At 66.4% G+C, this 23100-nt stretch overlaps 5 protein-coding genes across 7 annotated transcripts in view; 2 read left to right on the forward strand and 3 right to left on the reverse strand.

Annotated features, from left to right (window-relative positions):
• The window catches only part of TESK1 (testis associated actin remodelling kinase 1), an 11636-nt gene extending 3295 nt beyond the window's left edge, over positions 1-8341 (forward strand). Inside the window, exons 2-10 of the mRNA XM_068668039.1 lie at positions 3967-4088; positions 4198-4246; positions 4419-4565; positions 4652-4734; positions 5023-5113; positions 5304-5387; positions 5772-5861; positions 6008-6158; positions 6352-8341. Of these exons, the coding sequence (XP_068524140.1) occupies positions 3967-4088; positions 4198-4246; positions 4419-4565; positions 4652-4734; positions 5023-5113; positions 5304-5387; positions 5772-5861; positions 6008-6158; positions 6352-7412 (1878 nt within the window). The 3' untranslated portion in view covers positions 7413-8341. The remainder of the gene's footprint in view (positions 1-3966; positions 4089-4197; positions 4247-4418; positions 4566-4651; positions 4735-5022; positions 5114-5303; positions 5388-5771; positions 5862-6007; positions 6159-6351) is intronic.
• A 220-nt stretch (positions 8342-8561) lies between these two features.
• CD72 (CD72 molecule) lies at positions 8562-12718 on the reverse strand. Of its 2 annotated transcripts, XM_068668043.1 has the most exons (9): positions 12631-12718; positions 11624-12555; positions 11448-11543; positions 11157-11246; positions 10525-10839; positions 10235-10383; positions 9931-10082; positions 9386-9546; positions 8562-9268 (listed from the first exon to the last, which is right to left on the reverse strand). In XM_068668043.1, exons 2-8 carry the CDS (start codon positions 11706-11708, stop codon positions 9408-9410), a joined length of 1026 nt encoding a protein of 341 aa, XP_068524144.1. In that variant the 5' UTR covers positions 11709-12555; positions 12631-12718; the 3' UTR covers positions 8562-9268; positions 9386-9407. The 2 variants fall into 2 exon arrangements, with proteins under 2 accessions (XP_068524144.1, XP_068524145.1); XM_068668044.1 differs by lacking the exon at positions 12631-12718 and having other exon boundaries at positions 11624-12611.
• Positions 12719-12791: 73 nt separating this feature from the next.
• On the forward strand, positions 12792-16403 carry LOC137848682 (B-cell differentiation antigen CD72-like). Of its 2 annotated transcripts, XM_068668042.1 has the most exons (7): positions 12792-12945; positions 13020-13115; positions 13226-13315; positions 14014-14328; positions 14406-14554; positions 14685-14782; positions 15109-15431. In XM_068668042.1, the coding sequence occupies exons 1-7, from the start codon at positions 12861-12863 to the stop codon at positions 15254-15256; spliced, it is 981 nt and encodes a 326-aa protein (XP_068524143.1). In that variant the 5' UTR covers positions 12792-12860; the 3' UTR covers positions 15257-15431. The 2 variants fall into 2 exon arrangements, with proteins under 2 accessions (XP_068524143.1, XP_068524141.1); XM_068668040.1 differs by lacking the exon at positions 14685-14782 and having other exon boundaries at positions 15109-16403.
• A 142-nt stretch (positions 16404-16545) lies between these two features.
• On the reverse strand, positions 16546-18983 carry LOC137848685 (B-cell differentiation antigen CD72-like). The gene is made up of 7 exons (XM_068668045.1): positions 18802-18983; positions 18632-18727; positions 18433-18522; positions 17371-17685; positions 17145-17293; positions 16935-17014; positions 16546-16769 (listed from the first exon to the last, which is right to left on the reverse strand). The coding sequence occupies exons 1-7, from the start codon at positions 18884-18886 to the stop codon at positions 16622-16624; spliced, it is 963 nt and encodes a 320-aa protein (XP_068524146.1). The 5' UTR covers positions 18887-18983; the 3' UTR covers positions 16546-16621.
• Positions 18984-19447: 464 nt separating this feature from the next.
• Positions 19448-21939, reverse strand: LOC137848686 (killer cell lectin-like receptor subfamily G member 1). The gene is made up of 6 exons (XM_068668046.1): positions 21785-21939; positions 21360-21470; positions 20897-20968; positions 20611-20759; positions 20267-20370; positions 19448-19769 (listed from the first exon to the last, which is right to left on the reverse strand). The coding sequence occupies exons 1-6, from the start codon at positions 21831-21833 to the stop codon at positions 19574-19576; spliced, it is 681 nt and encodes a 226-aa protein (XP_068524147.1). The 5' UTR covers positions 21834-21939; the 3' UTR covers positions 19448-19573.
• Positions 21940-23100: the final 1161 nt, after the last annotated feature.

Consider the following 23100-nt stretch of genomic DNA (forward strand, 5'->3'; position numbering starts at 1 on the left):
ATGGGGGGACACAGCCCCCCGGGGGGGTGACAGCCCCTGGAACCCGCTGTGGGGTCCGGGCGTGCCGGTGGCAGGAGGTGCAGCCACTCCGGGGTGACCCTGGTGGGGTTTTTGGGGAGCCCACAGCGGGTGAGCGGGGTGGGGAGAGCGGGGTGGTGCCGCAGAGCCCCCCCGGTGCCACCCCCCTGCCCTCCAATGCTCAGGGTGGGTGGGCGAGGGCGGTGGGCGCGGGGATGCTCAGCCTGTGGCCGTGCCCGGGTTGGGGTCCCGGCGGTGCCACCCGCCCGCTGTCAGCACCCAGCCGAGGGGCGGTGCGTGCACGTGTTGTTTTTGTCCTCGGCGTCGCTGCAGAACGCAGGCCAGAGCCGCCCTCACGCTTCCAGCGGCTTCGAGAGCCGCTCTGCCCAGCCAGGACCCCGCTGCCCTCGCTGGGATCCCGCCTGGGGGAGAAGCAGCCCCCAGGGAGGGGGGATGCAGGGTGGGGGGCACAGAGGGGACCTCTCTTTCCACGAGGCCGTGGCCTCCCCGCTGGCCGGGCTCCTGCTATCGATCCCTGGCTGGGAGCACCCGGGAGCAGGGGGGAGGCATTTAATAATGCCAGGCGTGGATACGGCTCGTTAATAATGGATGCTGCCACGTCTCTGCCAGGCCACGGTGTCTCCTTGCTCGCTGTCTCTGCTCCCCTGGCCCCTTCTGGGAGCTGTGGTGTGCTCCTTGTGCTCCAGCACCGCTTGCCCTGGTGGTGCCGTGCCCACCGCGGGGCTGGGGGCCGCAGCAGGCAGGGGCAGGAGGAGGCCAGATGGGGCTTTGTGCCGTGCGGTGGGTTGGGGCCAAGATCTCAGCAGGATGGTGGGCCGCCGAGCTTGGGGTTTGGGGCTGGCAAGGCTGATGAGGAGGATGCAGCTTGGCAGGGCAGCACGGGGCCCCTTTTCCTCCCACCTCCCTTGTTCCCGCAGCGCTTTCCATGGCCGTGGGTGCTCGAGGCTCCCCCCTCCGAGCGGTCACTGGGTCCTGCCTCATTCCAGCCGTGGTGGGTGGGTGAGAGGGGACGAGGAGGGGACCTGGACCTCGGTCCCCATGCCCTGGCACACTGATGGTGCCAGTGGCTGTCTGATGGCATTCCCGGGATCACCCCCGGTGCAGCCAGGGCCCGAGCGCATCTCTCGGAGAGGCCGCACAGAGCAGGCGGAGCGCTGCTGATGGAAAGCTGCCCTCATCCCCAGGGGCTGCTCCCTGCCAGGCCAAAGCTGGGCCTGGTTTCTCTCCCCGTGTGCCAGTTCCCTTTGCCTTCCCCGTGTGATTTCGGATGCACCAGCCCCCCTGTTCCCTCGGGTGCACGGACGTTGCAGCGAGCCTCCCCTCCATCCCTCCGACAGACGGAGCAGACTGAGCCCGGCGCGTTTGTGCCAGGCGTTTTCTCCAGCCCTTACACCACCCTTGCATCTCATCCCCGGGTCCCATGCTCGCTTCTCCAAGTGCCACCCGCAGCAGGGGCTGTGCTGGGACATCGCCGTCCTCACGCAGGTGCCGGTGGCGGGGCGCAGCCCTGTGCCGTGCCTCGACCTCGCACGAGGGCTGCGGCACGGCGCCCGCCTGCCCGTCTCCACCGGCGTTCCCTGCCAACCTTTGAGACCTGCTGTTTACTCCCGACCCAGCGGCGCAGCTCATGACACGCTGGCTCTTATCTCGTGCCCTTCATCGGCGGACCTTGCCTCGTTTCACAAAGCAGGGTGGAGCAGCGTGGCACAGGCGGCACCGGCGGGGAAACCGGGGCAGGCGGGGAGGAAGCAAATTCACAAAGGCCGGTCCGGGAGCAGCCTGGTTGTTTTTTTTTTTTCCTCGCACGATCCTCCTTTCCCGTGTGATGAGCAGCTTTTCCAGTCCCGCCCGGTGACAGACCTGTTGCGCTACTGGGATCCCTGCGAACTCAGGCACAGCCGCCCTGGGGTTGCCCGCAGCACGGTGTGTGTGTGCTCCTTCTGCCCTCAGCACCTTCCCACACGGTGCCCCGGGGAGCAGGGGTGCAGGATGGTGCCCCTGTGGGACTGTGCTGGGCTGGGGGCACTGGGTACTGAACCCCCCCTCCTCCCGGGGGGCTTCGCCCTGCGTCTAGACAGCAGCAGCGGCTGCAGGGAGGGCCCAGACCGTCTGCTCGCTCTGATTAGCATGCTCTTTAAATAAGACTCTAATTTCCGCTGTGAAAAGAGCCCGGATCCCTCGTGCCCAAGCTGGGGCCGCAGCCAGCCCCGTCCCTTCCCCCAGCCAGGGCAGCAGATGGGATGGGGATATGGGTTGGGTGGGGTGCCCCTCCTTCCCCGGCCAGGCGCACGATGTGGGGGGCTCTGCAAGGTGCTGGGGGGCTTTAACAGGGGGCGAGGGTTGGCTCCCGGGTGGGGGACAGAGGGCTGCTGCCTCCCCCAGCGCCCGGCTGAGCTCAGCTCTGGGGAATGTGCTGGGATTCCTGGGCGCACGGCCAGGGCGTGGAGAGGCGAGGGGGACCCGTGCTGCCCGGGGGGGGGGGGGCTCTGCTGCCCACTCCCTTTGATGCTGGCATTTGGGAAGGTCGGGAAGGGGGTGGAAAACCCCCCAGTGTGGGCCTGTGTCGCCTGGGGTCGTGGCTTGCTGTGTCTAGGGGCTGCCACTGCTTCCGGAGGGCATCCGAGGTGCTGGGATGGTGCCAGCCCCTGGTGGCGGTGGGCTATGGGGGCAGTGCCTGTGGGAAGCCACCTGCCAGGCCAGGGGGCTGTCACCCCTTCCCCTGTGTGACATGGGGCGTCCTCCAGCCGTGGAGCAGGCAGGACAGACACCAGGACAGCTTGTGAGTGTGCTCAGGGTGCCGGGTGGCCCCGTGGGCTCGTGGATGGGGCTGTGCCAGGACCCTCCTGCCCCTGGGCGCAAAGCACCAGGCCCGGTGAGCTCCCTGGGGGAGCCACCCGGCCCTTCCCACGGCACAGAGCCACCAAGGAGCACCACGGAGGGTGCCACCAGGCATCCCCATCGCAGCCACGCAGCACCCCCATGCCTTGGAGCCCCGTGGGGCCGAGCAGGGTGCTGGTGCCGAGCCGTCCCCCCCCAGCCCCGTGCCCTGTGTGAGGGCAGCGCTGCCGCCGGTATGTGCCGGGCACGGGGATCTCGTGGGGCTCCCGTCTGTGCTGCACGTGCTTGGGGAGCCCCCGGTGTTTTTGCAGACGCCGTCTGTGTTTGGCCATGGCAAGGCTGGCCGGGGCGGGGGGGTGGAAGGGGGCACGTGGGGAAGGCCAGGGGCTGGCAGCGGCGCAGCGGCTGCAACCAGCATCGACTAAAAAGGAGAAGAGCGGCGAGCTGACGGCAGCGCCGAGGAATGCCTGGGCTCCCCGCCTGCCGGGGGGGGCAGCTGGGACCAGCAGGGTGCCCCCCTCCCACGGGGTCCTGTCCCAGGGTCCTGTCCCGACCCCTGTGTATGTTGAGGAGGGGACCCTCCCCCCAGTGCCGTGCTCTGCCCCGTGCCCGTTTCCTCGCCCCCACCTCAATGCAGGGTGGGGGGTCCGGGGGTGTCCGTGCTTGGCCGCCTTCCCGGCTGCTGTTCCTGGCAGGGGGCCAGCCCCCCGGCTCGTGTGACAGCATTGGGCTGGGGTTGGCTAAATATATGGCCTCGGCCACGCGCCGTGCCCCACAGGGATGATTTGGGCAGGATGCGACCCCTCTGCCCTCACCCCCACCACCCCCACCAGCTGATTGGGGTCTGGCTGGGGTTGTGGTGTTGAGACAAAAAGGCCAGCTTGTGCTGCCCCCCCCCCCCAATCCTGCACCCCTGGGGCTTGCAGGAGCTGCAAGGGGTCTGGGCACATGCTGGGGGGAGCACAACAAGCGGGGTGTCCCGGGGAGAGCGGGGTTGGGTGTCATGGGTTGGGAGAGCACCCCTGTAATGCTATCGGTCCCTGGGGCGCTCAACCTTTGGTGCTGAGCCCCCTCTCGTGCCCCCCGCAGGTGCGGCACCGCCAGTCGGGGCAGATCATGGTGCTGAAGATGAACAAGCTGACGAGCAACCGGGGCAACATGCTGCGGGAGGTGCAGCTGATGAACCGCCTCTCGCACCCCAACATCCTCAGGTGGGGCCCACTCCCCAGAGCCTGGGGGAGGTTTTGGGGCTGCCACCGGGGCTGGGTGAGCTCCTGGGTCCCCCCCCGGTGCCATCCTCAGAAATTCTTTGTCCCACAGGTTCATGGGGGTGTGCGTGCACCAGGGGCAGCTGCACGCGTTGACGGAGGTGAGAGCGGGATGGTGGCCACGAGTCCGGGGTGTTTCCATGGGGAGGGGGTGAAAATATCCATGGGGACACTTCCTTGCCTTCTGGGGGTGGCTGTGCCATGGGGTGGGAAGAGACCCATGCGCAGGGGATGGAGAGGGGGGGTGCAGCGAGGCGGTGTCTGTCCCATCAGTACATCAACGGCGGCAACCTGGAGCAGCTGCTGGACAGCCCCGTGCCCCTCTCCTGGTCCACGCGCATCCAGCTGGCCCTCGACATCGCCCGGGGGCTGCGCTACCTGCACTCCAAGGGCATCTTCCACCGCGACCTCACCTCCAAGGTAGGGGCCATCCCGCTGCCCTCGCCTCCCCGTTCCTCGAGGTGTGCCCGAGGTGTGACGGGCCCCCCCTGTCCCCCCCCCTCCAGAACTGCCTGGTGCGCTGCGAGGCCAGCGGCTACACGGCTGTGGTGGGAGACTTCGGCTTGGCAGAGAAGATCCCCACCTACAGGTGCGTGGAGCGTGTCCGTCTGTCCGTCTCCGGAGCAAGGGGATCCAGCTCGCTGGGAAGGGGGGGATTTTGGGGTCCAGCTGGAAAGGCAGGGATGGGGGTGGTGGGGACGCATGGGGCTGGATTTGGGGATGGAGAAGGGTGTGATGGTGAAGCGTGGGTGGCCTGGTGGAGAGAAGAGTCATGGGGTGCATGGAGGAGGGCTGGCATAAAAAGGGAGAGGGAGGTTTTGGGGGGGACGGGCATGGGGGACAGGGCCCCTGACATCCTGCTGTGTCCCCCCCCCAGCGAGGGCAGCGAGAAGGAGCCGCTGGCCGTGGTGGGCTCCCCGTACTGGATGGCGCCCGAGGTGCTGCGAGGGGAGATCTACAACGAGAAGGTGATGCCGTGTGGGGCCGTCTTCGGGGTTTGCAGCCCTGGGGTCAGCTGGGCACGCAGAGGGGCACGGAGGGATGGGGACATGTCCCTGGGGTGCCGAGGGGGCTGGGACCTGGTGCTGCTGTGCAGGGAGGGCTGACAGAATAGGGGACACATCGCAGGACCCCCCCGTGACTCCTCTCTCTCTGCAGGCTGATGTGTTTGCCTACGGCATCATCCTGTGTGAGACCATCGCTCGCGTCCCTGCGGACCCCGACTACCTGCCCCGCACCGAGGTGACCCTGGGATGGGGGGAGCGAGGGTGGCACCTGGTGGGACCGGGGCTGGGGACACGTCTCCAAACGAGGGGGACTGACATGCACAGAGCAGAGCCCCCTGCCTGTGGTAGAGGCTTTGGGGAGCTGCCCCACATCTCGGGGTGGGGGTACCACGTCCCCAACGTCTCCTGGCAGCAAGGGGGATGCTCTCTGCCCATAGCCTGTCCTCGGGGCCCAGGGGCAGCCCAGGCAGGAGAGTGGGTGCCTTCAGACAGGGAGCAGAAGGGATTTATGCCCAGCACCCGCAGCCTTCCCCCAGCCTGGGTCACCCCAGGGTCCCCTCTTCCTTTACGCAGCCCCATAACACCTGGCCTCACCCCCCCCACCATCTCCCCCATGCAGGATTTTGGCCTGGACGTCACCGCTTTCCGCACCATGGTGGGAATCGACTGCCCGGCCGCCTTCCTCCAGCTGGCTTTTCACTGCTGCAGTGTAAGTCCCAGCCCTGGGGATGCCCAAATTCCTGGCGTCCCATCGGGGATCCCCTTCCCTGCCCGTTGGAGCCTCTTCCAGGCGGTGCACCCCGAGGGTATGGGGAAGGGGACACAAACCTCACTGTGGACCCATCCTGCCTACAGATGCAGCCGACCTCCCGCCCCTCGTTCCTGGAAATCACACAGTGCCTGGAGGGCGTCCTGCAGCACCAGCTGGGCGTGGAGGGCGCCGGGGCCACCCTCTTCAGCATCAGGGACAGCCTGCCCGCACCCGGCACCACGCCTGCGCTCAACGGTACGTGGGTGTCTGGGGGGGTTTGGGGTGCCCCTTCCCCACCCCAACAGCCACTGGGGAGCAGGCTGGGGTGGGAGGAGGTCTGCAGGATGCAGCCCCGCTTCTCACCGCCCGGGCTGCTCCCCGTTTTGCCCCGTGGTGCCGGGGGGCACCCAGGGCACCGGTGACCCCCCTGTCCTGCGCCCCTGCCCAGGGGTGGCCGGGAGGGCGCCCAGCCGTGCCGAGCAGTCGCCCCTGCGCGAGCTGGGGACGCAGCACCTGCAGCCGGACCAGCGCCTGTCCCGCAGCCAGTCCGACGTGTTCCCCCCCAAATCGCCCACTCCGCCGCGGCCGGCCGAGCCCTGCGTCGGGGCCAGGACCAAGGAGACGCCGGCGCGCGTCAACCCCTTCTCCCAGCGCGAGGACCTGAAGGGGGGCAAGATCAAGCTCTTCGACACGCCCAGCAAGTCGGTCATCTCGCTCACCTTCGACCTGCCCCCCCCGGCCCCGATGCAGCTCGGCACCCCCGTCACACCCGAGCCGGCCGTGGAGGTGCAGTGTGACTTCTCGGCGCCCGCCGCGGCCCCACGCAAGTGCCACTCGCTGCCCGCCTCCCCTGAGCTGCCCCGCCGCGGGGGCCTGGAGCTGGGCGTGGGGTCCCCAGCCCGGCCCCACAGCCCGAAGCGGGGCCAGGAGGATGCTGAAGAGCTGGAGAACGGGGTCCGTGCCTCCCCTCTCAGCCCCGCGGCGGAGGAGCAGATGGACTGCAGCCCCGACAGCCCCGAGCCGCCGCCACCGCGGGTCCCCGCGCCGGCACCCGCCACCAGCAACTTCATCCGCACGGCGGCCTCGGGGGCCCAGCCCTGGCACCCGGAGCCGAGGGCACCCAACGGGCTGCTCTTCAACAACAACCACGTGGTGGTCAGCAAGCCGCACGCCTGGGGCAGCGAGCTGGAGCGAGGCTTCTCCGAGCTCAGCATCCCCTGCGCCGCCGCGGCGCTGGAGCGGACGGAGCGCGCGGCCATGCTGCCCGGGCACGGCCCCGGCACCGTGCTGGAGCAGGACGAGGTGCTGCCCTGCCCCGGCTGCTGCTTGGGGCCTTTCAGCTTCAGCTTCGCCTCCGTTTGCCACCGGCCCGCGCCCAGCCCTCCCCGCTACCAGAACCTCAACTGCGAGGCCAAGAGCCTCCTCTGCCACGAGCGCGGCCGTCTCCAGAAAGCCCCGGGGCCGATGCTGGCGGAGCCCAGCCTGAAGCTGCCGGAGGCACAGTCCTAGTGCTGGGGACCGTGGCTGCGGCCGGTGGTCCCCGGGACCCCCCCCTAGCACGTGGGGTGGCTCTGGGAGCCTGGGATGTTGTGTCCCCCTCCCCGAGTCTGTCCTCGCGCTCGCCCGGTGCCTGGTGGCCGCGACGGCGCTGCCGAGGTGCCCGTCCCACTGGGATCGGCCTCGGGGGGCTGTGGGGAGCCCCGAGGTGGGCTGGGTCCTTGCGGGGGTCCCGGTGGGGCTGGGCTGAAGTGCAATAACACCGCTGCCCCGGGCAGCAGGGCTGGTTCCCCGCAGGGCTCAAGCCGTGGCTGCGGGACCCCCCCTGTCCCCAAGGGCTCGCCCCTCGGCGGGCACTCAGAGCCCCCCAGAGAAGGGGGAGAGAAAGGGGATAAGCAGATTTTTTTGGGGGGAGGGTGGGAAGGGGCAGAGCAGTCACGTGTGTATGTGTGTATTGGAGGGACTATGGGGATTTTTTGGGGTGTCCTTGCTGCCTCCTCACAAGGGGGGGGAGCATTCCTGGTCCCCCACACGCCAGAGGCACTGTGGTGTGCAGAGGGGCGATGCCGGAGAGGCGCAGTGTGCGGGTGGGGGGTGCCAGCTCTTGGCACTGAGCCCCCTGGCACACTGGGCCCCCTCCGGCCCCGCCACCACACCGGTGTCGGGGGGACACCTCCGTGTCACCTCCCCTCAGCGGAGGGCAGCCTGCGCCCCCCAGCACCTCCCGAGTGGCCGGGAGGGCACGGGGGGGGGGATACCCAGCACAGGTGGGAGCCGGCTTTCCTCCCTCCCGCACAGTGCACTGGTGAATGCAGAACTCTTGTGTTTTTTGTTTTTTTCTTTTTTTTTGTTTCTGTTTTTTTAATATTAATAATAATAATTGCTAGTAATATATACCCAGCTTATTTAAAGTGTTCAATAAAAACTGAATGTCCCAGCGAGCCGGGCTGCCGCTTGTGTCTCTGGGGGTGCGCTGAGTGGGGTGGGGAGCCCGGTGACAAGGACGTGGTCTGGCCGTGTCCCCTGGGGGCTGGCAGGATGAATCAACCCTGCCACAGTGCCCCCAAAAGTGTCTGCCTCAACTGGGGCAGCTTTGGTGAAATTCCCGTTTCTGTTTGGGGATGATTGGGTTCCGCTTCGGGGTGGTGAAGGCAGAGGCCATCAGCAGACAAGCTCTTTATTTGCTACAAAGTGGGTTCAGCCGGTGGGCAAGACAGAGCAGCGACACGTGCGCCTCCAAAACCCGCCTGTAACAGCCCTGTGCTCTTCAAACAGGGTGATTTACATACCAATTAATCGGCTATAAATGGCACGCAGGGCCCGATAATAAACCCGAGAGCATCTTTGCCTGGTTGAACATGACTTCCTCTGCTCTCGCCAGGCTGAAGGTAAATCAGGGCCACGCTGCACGTGTGGCAGCTATTAAAATCCCCGGTGGCTCGTCTCGTGTCCAAGCACCGCGAGTGCCGGCGCTGCTTGGGCTATCAGAGGGCTGCGATCCTAAAGGTCACTGCGCTGCTCCCTAATTAGCAGAAGTCCTAAATGCCAACGCTGGTGATGGCTCCATCCTCAGGCTCTGAAGCTGCCTGAAAGCTGTGGCCATCCTAAAAGCCTAAAAGTGGGGTGGGGGCAGGTGCCGCCGTGCTATCCCCTGCTCCAGCCTCAGGGCTGGGGCTACTGCACGGTGGCGGTGGCGCTGGCCATGGGGGCTCGCTGCTGGGGGCGTGGGGCTGGCGTTTGGGGCTGTGCTGCCCCACTGTAGCACCTCATTTGGGGTCGGGCAGGGCTCTGCAGCATGGGAAGGGGCTGATGTGCGTGGGGCAGGCTCCGTCGCGGGGTGCAGCAGGGCTGAAGCAGGGGTGCGGGCGCTGTGAGGGAAGGCAGAGGGGGAGTGCTCAGCGGATGGCACCCAGGGATGTTTTTTTTTTTCCCCATTTTTCCCCCTTTGCCTCCCCTCCTCGCACACCCCCGGGGGCTGAGCTCACCGTGGCCAGCAGCTGCCACCCATCACACGAAAGGGCCGCTCGGCCCCGCCGCCTTCTCACAGATCCAGAGGTGCAGGTCGTCCTCAGCCTCGCACGGCGCCGGCTTGATGTTCCCGCGGCTGATCACGGCACAGGACCCGTTCAGCTTCGACTGCCAGGGCCTGGACGGACAAACACCAACATTGGGGCTGCATCCAAGCCCCGCTGAGCCTGCCGATGGCCAGCACCAGCAGCATTTTGGGGAAAAGCCCAAGGGTGCAAGGGGCAGGGGCCGGGCACCCGGCCAGACGGGGCCGTTCCTCCCCACCGGTTCCAGACACCGCAAGAGGAAGCGGTGCTGAGACGCACGTGGCGGGGAGGAGCCCAGGACCCCCGGGGTGGGAAGCTCTGATTTCCCCTCGAGGATGACCGGGGAGGCATGTGGGAGAAAAGAGTGGTGCCCAAATGCTTTGTCTCGATCCCAAATAAAGCCTGAGGTTCCTTTTGTCCCCCCTCGCAGAAAGGGGTCCGGGCAGGGGGTGTCAGCCCGGCCGTGCCGTGGGTACCTGTCGTAGAGCGAGCCGTCCACCCAGAACCAGGCGTCCGTGATGCCGTCGCTGTCCGGCTCCCCTTCCTCCAGCCAGCCGTAGTCGTACCAGGGGAAGCTGGTCTTCTGCAGCCCGATCCAGTACACGGTGTCCGCGTTCTTCAGGAAGGTCTGGGGAAGGAGCAACAGGGTCATTCTGGGGCTGTTTTGTGCTGTTTTTTGTGCTGTTTGAGTTCTTCATCTCCTCACCGAAGCTGACCAGCCCTGGTGCCCCGCTCCAACCCCGTGCCACCCGATGCCCCTGGGGTGCCCCAGCTCCGTACTGGCACGGTCCAGCGACTCCAGGACTTGGTGATCAGGAGCTGGGAGTATTTTCTCTCGCACTCCGCTCTGCTGTCATCCCACGTCTTCTTCTCCGAGGACACGAAGAGGCACTTGCCGCGGTACAGCAGCCAGCCCGAGGGGCAGCAGTCTGGGGACAGGGGGGCACCGCTCAGCCACCCACCAGGCTGCAGATTCATGGGGGGGGGGTGCACCACATCCCCCAAAACCCAGCACCCGTGCCTCGGTGCTGCGGCCACCCAGAGGTGCTGGGTCCTCTCCATCACCATACCTACAGCCGTGCAGGAGCGCAGCAGGCTCACGGTGCTCTCACTGGTATTGAGCCTCCCCTGCACGTCCTGCAGCTCCCTCTCAGCACCAGCCAGGGCTATGGAGACGCGTGCCAGCTCGGCCTCCTGCCTGTCCAGCTGCAGCAGGCTGCTGTTGCCCTCTCGCCACGCTCGCTGCAGCTCTGCGCGCGCCTGCGCCAGCTCCCGGCGCGCCTGCTCCAGGCTCTGCTCCCACGCCCGCGCCTCCTGCGAGAAGCGGCCGCGCTCGGCCGCCTGCTCCAGGGACGTGTCCCGCAGCTCGCGGGTCGCCTGCCAGTCTGGGGAGGGTTTGGGGTGAGGTGGGACGCGGGGCATGGGGTGTGAGGGCAGGGAGGTGTCCCCGCCGGGTGGGAAGGGATGGGGGAGGCAGGGAAGCGTGGAGGTGGCAGGGGAGGGCAGGGCAGGGGCAGGAGAAGGAAAGGAGAAGATGATGGTTGAGGGAGATGCGCAGGATGTGAGAGAGACGTTGGCCAGCCGGGGGCAGACAGGGCAGGGGGACCCACAGACACACACACAGCCTGATATCCGCCTGGGGCACCCACCCCATCCCCTCTCCCCTGTCCCCATGCCTCGTTACCGCCCCGTCCCCACTCACAGCAGGCCCCCAGGACCACGGCAGCCACCATCAGCAGCAGGCAGGTGACCAGCAGCCCCGCAGAGACGCAGAGCCGCCGGGAGCAGCGCCCTGCAAGACACGAGGAGCCCCGAGCATCACCCACCGCCACCACCACCGCCCCGGGCCAGCCCCGCGGTGGCAGCAGGGTGGCACAGGTGGCACGGCATGGGAGCCTCATCTCTCCAAGGGGAGATGGGGAGCACTCTCAGGCACCACACACTGCCCACAGCAAGGTGTCCCCGGGTGCCCTGTCCCCCTCTGGGTGCTCACCTGGGCTTTCCAAGGTCCCTTCCCCAGCTGGCCCCGCGGGTGCCGGCCCCGATGCCATGTTCTCGTAGGGGCTCTCGGCTTCATCCATACCAAGGGCTGCGGGAGGAAGGCAGGGGGCATGGAGCCAACAAATCTGGGCACGGCACAGGGCAATGTGGGGGTCCTGCAGCTCTCACCTGCCTCCAGTGCCTGGCTGGCTGTGCCGCGGCCCCCCGGCCCCTTGGCGAAGCGCAGGTCGGCGTAGAGCACGCTCTGTGCCATGTGGGAAGGTGCCGGGCAAGTCCCGATCCCTGCTGGCTCCCGCCCGGCTCTGTGGGGTGCCTGTGGGGTGGCCCCGCTGCCTGGCGGTTGCCCGTCTCGGGGTGCAAAGGAGAAGTGAGGCCGGCGCTCGCAGAAGCAGAAGTTGGCTGCGAGCCGTGGCAGATGGGACCAGCGAGGCACGGCCGCGGGGACCGGCCCCCTCCCCACGGCCCCAGTGCCACCAGCACGTCCCCTCCCACGCCCCGAGAGCCGTCACGGGCCCCTGGGTGCACGGCGGTGTGGGGCTGAGCCCTGGGGCTCAGCGGGGTGAGGGGGGGACCCAAATCTCCTGAGCAGGACCGGGTGAGGCAGCGCTCCCCCGGGCAGGCAGCAGGGGTGGAAGTGTTCGCCCTAAAGGGGGCTGCGGGAGGCTCCTGCACCTCCTCGCATCCCAGGGGCTCCTGGGGAGAGCTGGGACCCCGGTGCCCCTCCAGCCACCCCCAGGTGGAGATGGACATTTGTGATGGGTATTTATTTGTGCCAGGATATTTGTGCCAGGATATTTGTGCCAAGTCCCCCCAGCTCATCCAGCACGGCCCCTTGCTCTCCTGTCCCCACCAGCCCATTTTTCCATGTCCCAGCCCGGAAGGGTCACGGTGCAAGGCCCCCATTGCTGTCCCCGTGTCCCCAGCCCATGGGGCCACTTGTTCCCAGTGCTCCTTCACAAATCCCACTCAGCCAGCACTGTGTCCCCCCCGGTAACCACGTGCTCCATCTCCTGGCTGAAGACTGGGGGGAAGCTGCTGAAACTTTCTCTCTTCTTTCTCTCCTTGGCCCCTCTGAAGCTGGCCGTGGCTCTCCTCATTCCCTGGGGAGAGATGGATGTCAGCACAGAGGAGGAGCAAGAAGAGGCTTTCCCCAAGCCCCAGAAATTTGGACTCACCTCTGCCCTGCCCGTGCCCCCACAAACCGCTGCCCGAGAGCCGCGGTGCACCCAGGGGACGCTGTCGGCTCTAGGGGCGTGGGAGGGGATGTGCTGGGGCTGCTGCTGCCACGGCGGGGGGCCGGTCCCCATGGCTGTGCCTCGCTGGTCCCATCTGCCACGGCTGGCAGCCAACTTCTGCTTCTGCGAGCGCCGGCCTCACTTCTCCTTTCAGCTGCCGCGGGTGCCGCATGGCGCACAGCGTGCTCTACGCCGACCTGCGCTTCGCCAAGGGGACACGGGGACACCGCATGGACAGCGGGGTGCTGGGGGCAGGTGGGAGCTGCGGGACCCCCCCCCATTTCCCCGTGCCGGACCCCTGCCCACTGCCCCCTGCCTTCCTCCTGCAGCCCCCGGCATGGACGAGGCCGACAGCCCCTACGAGAACGTGGCACCGGGGCCGGCACCTGTGAGGCCGGCTGGGGAAGGGACCCGGCACAGCCCAGGTGAGCGCCCAGAGGGGGATGGGGATGGGGACGGGGGTCTCGGGGGGGTGCTGGGGTCCCCTCTGCTCCCCGGCACCGTGGGTGACGCCGCGGCCGCTCGTGTCTTGCAGGGCGCTGCTCCCGGCGGCGCTGCGTCCCCGCGGGGCTGCTGGCAGCCAGCCTGCTGCTGCTGGTGGCCCTGGTGGCCCTGGGGACCTGCTGTGAGTGGGGACGGGCACGGGTGGGGGGCTCCGGGCAGGGGCTGGGGGACGGGGGGAGCCCGGGGCTGGGGGCTCCTCGCTGGGTGCCCTGCGCTGTGCCTGGCTGGGACGGCTTCCAGTGCCTCTGTCTGCTTCCCAGTGCCTTCCCAGTGCCTTCCCAGTGCCTTCCCAGTGCATTCCCATCTCAATCCCATTACCTCCCACCCCTTCCCACTGATTCCCTTCCCTTCCACCACTTCCCGTTACCTCCCAGTGCCTCCCATTTGCTCCCGGTTGCTTCCCATCTCTTCCCACTCTTCCTCATTGCCTTCCCATTGCCTCCCACTGATTCCCATCGCCTCCCAGTTGAAGTCCCACTCCCTCCCATTGCCGCCCCTTCATTCCCATTACTTCCCATTGACCCCCAGTTGCACTCCCATCACCTCCCAGTGCCTCCCATTGATTTTGAGTTGACTTCCCCGCACCTCTCCCTGCCTTCCCAGTGCCTCCCATCACCTCCCAGTGCCTCCCATTGGCTCTCCATCACTTCCCACTGCCTTCCAGTTGATTTCCCATTGTCTCCCATCACCTCCCATCACCTCCCACCACTTCCCCATCGTCTCCCCGCTGCCTCCCTTCCCCTCCACCGCCTCTCCGGTGCCCTCACCCCCCACACCCGGCCATGCCCCGTGTCCCACCTCACCCCAAACCCTCCCCAGACTGGCAGGCGACCCGCGAGCTGCGGGACACGTCCCTGGAGCAGGCGGCCGAGCGCGGCCGCTTCTCGCAGGAGGTGCGGGCGTGGGAGCAGAGCCTGGAGCAGGCGCGCCGGGAGCTGGCACAGGCGCGCGCGGAGCTGCAGCGAGCGTGGCGAGAGGGCAACAGCAGCCTGCTGGAGCTGGACAGGCAGGAGGCCGAGCTGGAACGAGTCTCGGGGGCCCTGGCTGGTGCCGAGAGAGAGCTGCAGGACGTGCAGGGGCGCCTGGAGGCCGGCGAGCGTGCGGCCAGCAGCCTGCGCGCCTGCCTGGACGCAGGTAGGGCCGGGGGGCGGCGGGCACGGGGCGGCGCGGCCGGGGGCTGGCGAGCGCCTGAGCGGTGCCCCCGTCCCCAGATTGCTGCCCCCCGGGCTGGCTGCTCTACCACGGCAAGTGCCTCTTCGTGTCCTCGGAGAAGAAGAGCTGGTGGCTAAGCCAGGACGACTGCAAGGGGAGAGCCTCCCGGCTGCTGCTGCACGACGAGCGGCAGGCGTGGGCACTGCCGGTACGGGGGGGCTGCGCTGGGGAGGGGGTGTCCCCGCTGCCCACAGCCCCCAGCCCCGTGCCCGTCCTGCTGCAGCACAGCCCCGGCACTGCCAAGTGTGGGGCAGGCCCTGACGGCCTCTCTCCCGCAGCCTTTCCTGCACACCAGCGGCTCCAAGTACTGGGTGGAGGAGCAGATTGCCAGCGCCGCCGGGTTGGTCGCGCAGCAGGACAAGGAGCTGTATGAGATGTAAATACAGCCATCCCTGGCACGGGCACCACGCCCGCAGGTTTCCCTTTTACCCATGCCCAGGAGGTGCCGCTACCCCCCAGGGGAGCCTCCTCGGAGGGATGCCCCAAAACACTTTGGGTACAGCACGTTTTTGGGGTGCTGTGCCTATTCCCCAAGCGGGGATGCGCACCCCTGGGGCATGCAAAGCACCAAGTGCCCAAAGCTTTGCGAAACCAGCTCTGCTTGGCTCCTGGAGGGGTTTTACCCATGCCAGCACCCACGGGATGAGATGGTTTCAGTGGGGACTCTGTCCCTGCCCCGCTGACCCGTGCCTTCCCCCCTAGGCAGACTTACACTGCCAAGTGCTCGCTGGCAGCAGCCAAAGGCATCGAGCGGTCGTCGTGCAGGAGGTACCACCAGTGGATCTGCGAGCAGCCCCCGAGGCTCAGCAGCATGTCCAAGGCCCTCGCATCGCTCCTGGACGAGGAGTGACCGTGCTGCCACCCCCCCCCCTCTCCATCACAGGACGCTGGGGGTGCCCCCAGAAACACCCCCCCACCGTGCACACACTGCCTGCGCCGCATGGCAAAGCGCTGGGAAGACGGGCTGGGAGAGCTGAGCGCTGTCTGTGTTGTAAAGCAAGGAATACAGACCTTGTTCCCCTCTCTCTCACGCATGCACGCACTCGTACCACCCTGCTCCTGCCCCTCAGACCCATGCTCGTGTCCCCATGTGCCCCGGCCAGCCTCCCATTCCCTTGGGCCAGCAAGGAAGCCCCGAGATGTCGGGGGAAATAGGGGTGCAACGGGGGGCCCTGAGGCCGTGGGGGAAAAACTGGGGAGCCCTTAGGGCCACGGGAGGAAACAGGGGTGCAGTGAGGATCCTGAAAGCCATGGGAGGGATGGGGGAGGATTGGGAAGATGGGGGAAAGGGGAGAGCTCTGACACTTCGGGGGGAAGATCTCCAAGACCATGGTGGGACCAGCGAGGGGGGACAGCCTGGGGGGACGATGAGGGACCCCAGGGACAGCCCTGACCCTCCCTGCTCGCTCAGGGCTTTTGGGAAATGGCACCTCCAGAGAGGTGGTGGAGGCGAGGACCACTTTGGACCTGGACCTAGGCAGCTCCTGAGAGAGGAGAGGTGTGGAAGGACGCTGGTGGAGCCGGGCCACAGCGTGGTGAGGCTGGAAGAGATGAGCTGGGAGGTGCCCCAAGAGCTCAGCTCCGTGGGAAACGAGGACTTGGTGTGTCTGTGCCTGTCCGGATGGTCCTGGGCAGCCCAGGGGCTTCCCCAAGCCCCAGCCACCGCAGCACCACCATGCCCTTGGGCGCTGCCACCACAGGGAGTCCTGCACAGCCTCCTTGCTCCTGGGTCCCCGGGGCCCCTCCGACACGGCTGCCTGCTCTCCTGTTCCCACCAGCCCAATTTCTCAGTGTCCCCAGCCCTAAAGGGTCACAGCGAAAGAGCCACCTTGCTGTCCCCGTGTCCCCAGCCCAGTGCTCCCCGTGGTGGCAGGCAGGCAGGTTGGGCAGGTGCCACCTCTCCTTGGCAAATCCCAAGTCATCGACAGCCGGCGATGGAGCAGCCGATAAAACCAAGGGACTCCCCCAGGGGGACAGGTTGGGGACACCGATGGCACCATCGCAGCCAGGTCCAGAAGGTGCAAGAGGTGCCTGCCGTGCAGCAGGTGCAAGCAGGGCTTGCTGTGTGCTCACAGAGAGCCAGGAAAGGAGGGCAGGGGGCTGTGGGCATGCGCGGCAGTGAGACTCAGACAGCCAGGCTCTTCTCCACAAATCATCCTTTAACTGCCCAACACCTCCGTTCCCAAACTACACCCCCAGAGAATGGGTGCCGGGGTCAGCCCCTAGCCAGGAGAGGAGAGAGCATCTCGGACAGGTTGCTGAGCTTGGGGGGCTGCTCGCAGACCCAGTGGTAAAACCCGTAGCAGTATGTGAGATCCACGATCCCGGTGCCCATCAATGCGCATTCCCGAAGCCACGGGTACCTAGAAGGAAAGGAGCATGTGAGAGGGGACAGGGTGGCGTGTGCCACCGTGTCCCCAGCCCGCTGCCAGCCCCAGGCAGGCCAGAGCAGCCCCTGCCTGAGCATCAGTCCCCAGGCTGGCCCAGCAGGGTGAGGTGCAGAGGGGCAGCTTGCCCCACTCACCCACCCAAAGTGCTCCTCCGTCCTCACAGCGTTTTTGGTCCTCGGCTTCACCCAGTACTTGGTGCTGCCCTCAAGCAGGAAAGGCTGCGGGAGAGAGGCCGTCAGGGCCTGCCCCACACTTGGCAGTGCCGGGGCCGTGCTGCAGCAGGACGGGCACGGGGCTGGGGGCTGTGGGCAGCGGGGACACCCCCTCCCCAGCGCAGCCCCCCCGTACCGGCAGCGCCCACGCCTGCCGCTCGTCGTGCAGCAGCAGCCGGGAGGCTCTCCCCTCGCAGTCGTCCTGGCTTAGCCACCAGCTCTTCTTCTCCGAGGACACGAAGAGGCACTTGCCGTGGTAGAGCAGCCAGCCCGGGGGGCAGCAATCTGGGGACGGGGGCACCGCTCAGGCGCTCGCCAGCCCCCGGCCGCGCCGCCCCGTGCCCGCCACCCCGCGGCCCTACCTGCGTCCAGGCAGGCGCGCAGGCTGCTGGCCGCACGCTCGCCGGCCTCCAGGCGCCCCTGCACGTCCTGCAGCTCCCTCTGGGCGCCGGCCAGGGCCCCCGAGACGTGTGCCAGCTCGGCCTCCTGCCTGTCCAGCTGCAGCAGGCTGCTGTTGCCCTCTCGCCACGCTCGCTGCAGCTCCGCGCGCGCCTGTGCCAGCTCCCGGCGCGCCTGCTCCAGGCTCTGCTCCCACGCCCGTGCCTCCTGCGAGAAGCGGCCGCGCTCGGCCGCCTGCTCCAGGGACGTGTCCCGCAGCTCGCGGGTCGCCTGCCAGTCTGGGGAGGGTTTGGGGTGAGGTGGGACGCGGGGCATGGCCGGGTGTGGGGGGTGAGGCGGTGGAGGGGAAGGGAGGCAGTGGGGAGACGATGGGGAGGTGGTGGGAGGTGATGGGAGGTGATGGAGGCACTGGGAGACAATGGAAAATCAACTGGAAGGCACTGGGAAGTGATGGGAGGTGATGGAAGGTGATGGGAGGAAGTGGGAAATCTCTTGGAAGGCAGTGGGAGGTGATGGAGAGCCGATGGGAGGCACTGGGAAGGCAGGGAGAGGTGTGGGGAAGTCAACTCAAAGTCAATGGGAGGCACTGGGAGGTGATGGGAGTGCAACTGGGGGTCAATGGGAGGTGGTGGGAATGAAGGGGCGGCAATGGGAGGGAGTGGGACTTCAACTAAGAGGCAATGGGAATTGGTGGGAGGCAATGGGAAGGCAATGAGGAAGAGTGGGAAGAGATGGGAAGCAACTGGGAGCAAATGGGAGGCACTGGGAGGTGATGGGAAGTGGTGGAAGGGAAGGGAATCAGTGGGAAGGGGTGGGAGGTAATGGGATTGAGATGGGAATGCACTGGGAAGGCACTGGGAAGGCACTGGGAAGGCACTGGGAAGCAGACAGAGGCACTGGAAGCCGTCCCAGCCAGGCACAGCGCAGGGCACCCAGTGAGGAACCCACAGCCCCCACCCCAGGCTCCCCCCGTCCCCCAGCCCCTGCCCGGAGCCCCCCACCCCGCCGTGCCCGTCCCCACTCACAGCAGGTCCCCAGGGCCACCAGGGCCACCAGCAGCAGCAGGCTGGCTGCCAGCAGCCCCGCGGGGACGCAGCGCCGCCGGGAGCAGCGCCCTGCAAGACACGAGCGGCCGCGGCGTCACCCACGGTGCCGGGGAACAGAGGGGACCCCAGCACCCCCCGAGACCCCCATCCCCATCCCCATCCCCCTCTGGGAACTCACCTGGGCTGTGCCAGGTCCCTTCCCCAGCCGGCCTCACGGGTGCCGGCCCCGGTGCCACGTTCTCATAGGGGCTGTCGGCCTCGTCCATGCCGGGGGCTGCAGGAGGAAGGCATGGGGCAGTGGGCAGGGGTCTGGCACGGGGAAATTGGGGGGGGTCCCGCAGCTCCCACCTGCCCCCAGCACTCCGCTGGCCATGCCGTGTCCCCATGGCCCCTTGGCGAAGCGCAGGTCGGCGTAGAGCACGCTGTGCGCCATGCTGCACCCGCGGCAGCTCCGTCCTATGGCTGCCGTGTGGCCCCGAGGCACGTCAGGTGGAGGAACTTCTTGATATGTAGGAAAGCAGAAGTAATCACTTCATTTGCAAGATGTGGTTTTTATTTCATGGGCAGGACTGTTCCGGGAGGGGAAACTGCTCCTCTCCATCCCACGCAGTGCGCTCTGCCCCATGCAGCATCATTTACGCACAGCTCTGGGCGCATTTTGGCCACCCTGGGCTACCTGGAGCCCTGGCCACAGCTGGACCATTCTCCCCCCATGTCCCTTTCCCCATCCCAGCACCAGCTCAGTGATCAGGCAGAAATGAGGAGGGGGCTGCACCTGCCTCCCGTGCTGGGGGGACACCCGGGGTTTTCCATGCGGAGCTGTCAGCGTGGGGCACCTCCCACCTGAGACAAACCCCAGGCAGCCCAAACCCCAAGGACACCCACTGCACCCACGCAGAAGCTGCTCCACGTGCCCACCAGGCCATGGGGACACTCGGATGGATGCTGGCTCTGCCCCCCAAACCTCATCCCCCCCAAAAAAAGCCAGACACACTGTGAGTGCCAGAGTTTATTGGCAATGCGCAAACATGCCAGGGGGAGGGATGGAGAGGGGGCACCCCGGGGTGCCCGTGCTCGGGTCAGACAGGGCTGTAGGAGCACCCAGGCTGTCCCCAAGGCCCTAGGGCCCCACGCAGGTGTAGGTGGTGTTTCCCCAGAGGAAGGTGGGGATGGAGGACGGGAGCCACTGCAGGGTGACCGCGCTCTTCTCGCAGACCCAGCCGAGGGCTTCCCCGCACAAGCCAGCCGACAGCCCCGAGCTGGACACCCTGCCACAGGCCATGAAGGAGCTGCTGGGACGCTGGAAGGGGAGGCGCCTGCAGGGGGGAGCGAGGAGAGGGGGGACTCAGTGGGGTGTGAAGGGCTGGCCCACCCCCAGCTCCTCCTGGAGACGAGGATGTGGGGGTGCCGGGGGGCAGAGCGCGCCCTCCCCATGCCCCTGGTGAGGAAGCGAGCTGTGATCCCTGCACACCCAGCCCCTGCTTGTCTTGGAAATCCTCTTTTTTGGATCCCAGGAACGTCCTGAGGTGGCTCAGCACCAGCTGCGCCGTGCTGGGAATTTGGTTTTGGGGGACCCTCCCCCCCAGCCCCTCATCCAGCCCCAAGCTCGTCCCCAAGCAGGGCGCAGGCACTGGGGACGTGTCCCTGTTATCTTCCCTTCCCTAAAACGCCCCCGTGCTGCTTTGGGAAGCAGAGGGATGGCCAAGAGGGTGACCGTGTCCCTGCCTGCAGGCTGACCGTCCCCCTGTCACCTCCCGGAGCCCTGTTTTTGGGTTTTCAGCAGTGCTGGCAGGGGACAAGCTGCGAGCCTCACCCCCTCATCACGGTGCCGTCCAGCCACTTCCACTCAGGTCTGGGGTTGTCCCGCTTCAGCCCCACGTGGAAGGTGTCCAGGTGGGCCACGCGTGTCAGGAAAGCCTAGAGCAGGAGGGAACAAGTGAGGGCTCCCCGGGGACACCCAGCCACGCAGGGGGCTGTGCGGTTTGGGCACAGCATCGCCAGCTCCCCGCTGGGGTTTGGGCAAAGGGGCTGGAACTGGGGAGCTGAAACGATGCTGGTGGTGACTGGGGAGCCACTGGGGGGCCCCTAAGGTGGTGATCAGTGTGAATTGATGATCACGGGGGGGTCGGGATGGCCGGGGCAGGCGGACGGACTCACCAGGGTGCTGTTGGCTCGGGCAGTGGCCAGTTGCGCCCCTCTGGAGCAGCAGTCGTCTTTGCTCTGCTCCCAGCCCTTCTTGGCAGAGGAGAAGTAGTAGCAGCGCCCCGCGTCCCCCATCCATCCAGCCGGGCAGAACTGGCAGCTCTCTGCACACCAGAGGCACGGTCCTGCAGGGCTGGCTGGGACGGGGCTGTCCCCAGCCCCCAGCACCGTGGGGTGACAGGGGACAGACAGGGTGCCACCAGGACAGGGAGCCCAGGAAGGTGTCTGGAAGCCCTCCTACCTCGCAAAGACTGCTGCACGTAGCTGAGGCTCCTCTCCTCTCTCTGGGCACAGCTCGCCTGATGGGCTAGATCTACAAAAGAAAGGCACAGGAGCGTCTCCACCAGGGGCTGTCCCCCCTCATGGTGCCGTGCCAGCCCAGCTGGACAAAGCCCTGGTGGTGTGTGCCGTGGCCGGGAGCCCAGCACATGGCAGGTTTCTGCCTTTTGGCCCCAGCGTCACGTCCTGTCTGCACGCCGTGGCCAGCTGACGGAGCGGGGTGCCCCGGCGCCGTCCCCAAGCCCACGCTTTCCCCTCTCCTTCCTCTTCGGCGCTCCAGCCAGCCAGGCGAGGGGTGTTTTATTTTAACTCACTGCTTTTCACACTCACCCCACAGCCCAGAAACCTGCGGTACCGTCAGCCCCAAGCAGGAGGGTCCCCAGCTCGGGGGGCTGCTGGATGGGGGGGGCGCAGGGGGTACTCACAGTGGAAGCTCAAGCCGACCAGGATGACTTGCACCAGCAGGAGCAGCAGGGACAGGACTCCCAGGCTGAGGGGTGCCCAGTGCCAGGACAGCCTCACGGGCTGTGGAGGAGCTGAGAGAGGGAATTACCTCATGTCCTGGGGGCTCAGGGTCAGGGGGAGAGCCCCCAAACCAGCAAAGATCGGTGAGCCCCAAGCAGGGTGCATGGGGGGGTCCCCAGGCTCCCCAGGGACAGCGGAGCAGTGGTGTGAGCAGGAGCTCACAGGGGGTGTCAGGGGGGTGCCATGCAGCTGGGGTGCAGTGCTTGTGCCCCCTCTGCTCTGAGAGCAGCTGCATGGGTGAGGAGGGAGCGGGGCTGGGGGCATTTGGGGAGGCAGGGAGGGATTTGGGGGGGGTGGGGGGCAGCGGGGTGCAGCATGCCGTTACCTGGTACGGGGGGCAAGCGCAGATCTGCGTACGTGACCCCCTCTTCCATCCTCCCCTCGGTGTCTGGCTGTGCACCCTGCAGGTAAGGGGGGAGCAGCAGCCCCCTCCTGGCCCCCCTTTGGCAGCCGAGTGTGACACGAAATGGAAAGCGTCACTTCCCGGAGGGGTCCCCAGGGACACCAGCTGGGTCACAGCCCTGGGGGGGCCCAGCAGCAGAGTCACACGGGGAGAAGGGGAACCCCAGGCAGGAGGGACCCCTGGCACGGGGGCACCCCGCGCCCCCCAGTGCTGTCTCAGGCGTGTATTGGGGCCGTATCGAGGCTGATCCCAAATCCAGGGACCCCCAGCACCGTTGGGGTGCGGGGCTGCCTCCACGTCCCCAGGCTCTGCCTGCTGTCGAGCAGCAGGGCTGTGGTGCAGAGGTGGTTCCTGCCACCTCTTTTGCATGGGGCTGTTTAAATGAAGTCTCCACTCGATGTGAATTCAGGAAGAGTTATAAAAGGCGAGCAAACAGCGCTGGGAGCGTGGGGAGCCTGTGCTCTAACAACACGGACACATGAACATCAAACCTAAACATACAGAACATGGCTTTTACATGCTAACCCAAATATGCCTATATATCATATGTACAATCAGAAAAGGCAACAAACAATCCCTTAAGCCTATTACTATCAATGTCCTCCATAACAGTCTCCATTTTCCATTCCTTTTGAACAATATGTCTCGTTTTAAGTTGTCAAGCAACTCTGTCTTCAGGCCCTATGTATCCCGTTCTTCCCAGATCGAAGAAAAGCATATCCATCTCCAGTGCGCCCATTTCCAGCGACTTTCTGTACGAGCTTCACTGAGCGGTTTGCTGAGTGTGGCCGGACCCACGTGTATCTTCATGAGGCGATCAATGTGCCTGTTCCCGTCCTGGTCTCCGTTCTGCCAGCCTGCTCCTTTTCATCCCTTCTTTCTGCTTCTTTATTGATGACTTAACTTCATCGTGTTGCCTTTTTATTTATTTATTTTTTATCTTGAGGGCAGGCTCCCTTCTTATACCCTTCTCCCCACAGCAATCCTTTTCAAAAACAACTTTTCGATGGCCAAACAACTTTGCAAACAACAGCAAACAGCAAACCCCCAGCAACTTCCATGCCTTAATGGCTGGAGAACAAGCAACCAGAGACTGCATGGAGTCTCCTGAATCACCCTTCTTTGTTCCCCCTAAACTCTTTACATTCCTGATGGCCTCATCGTTAAGAGCCTAATGTTATCCTCAACCACGGGGCTTTCCGACCCCCACGGCCACACTCCCACCTCTCCCCCTTCTT

The sequence above is a fragment of the Anas acuta genome, chromosome Z (genome assembly GCF_963932015.1).
Source record: "Anas acuta chromosome Z, bAnaAcu1.1, whole genome shotgun sequence".
Taxonomy (NCBI): domain Eukaryota; kingdom Metazoa; phylum Chordata; class Aves; order Anseriformes; family Anatidae; genus Anas; species Anas acuta.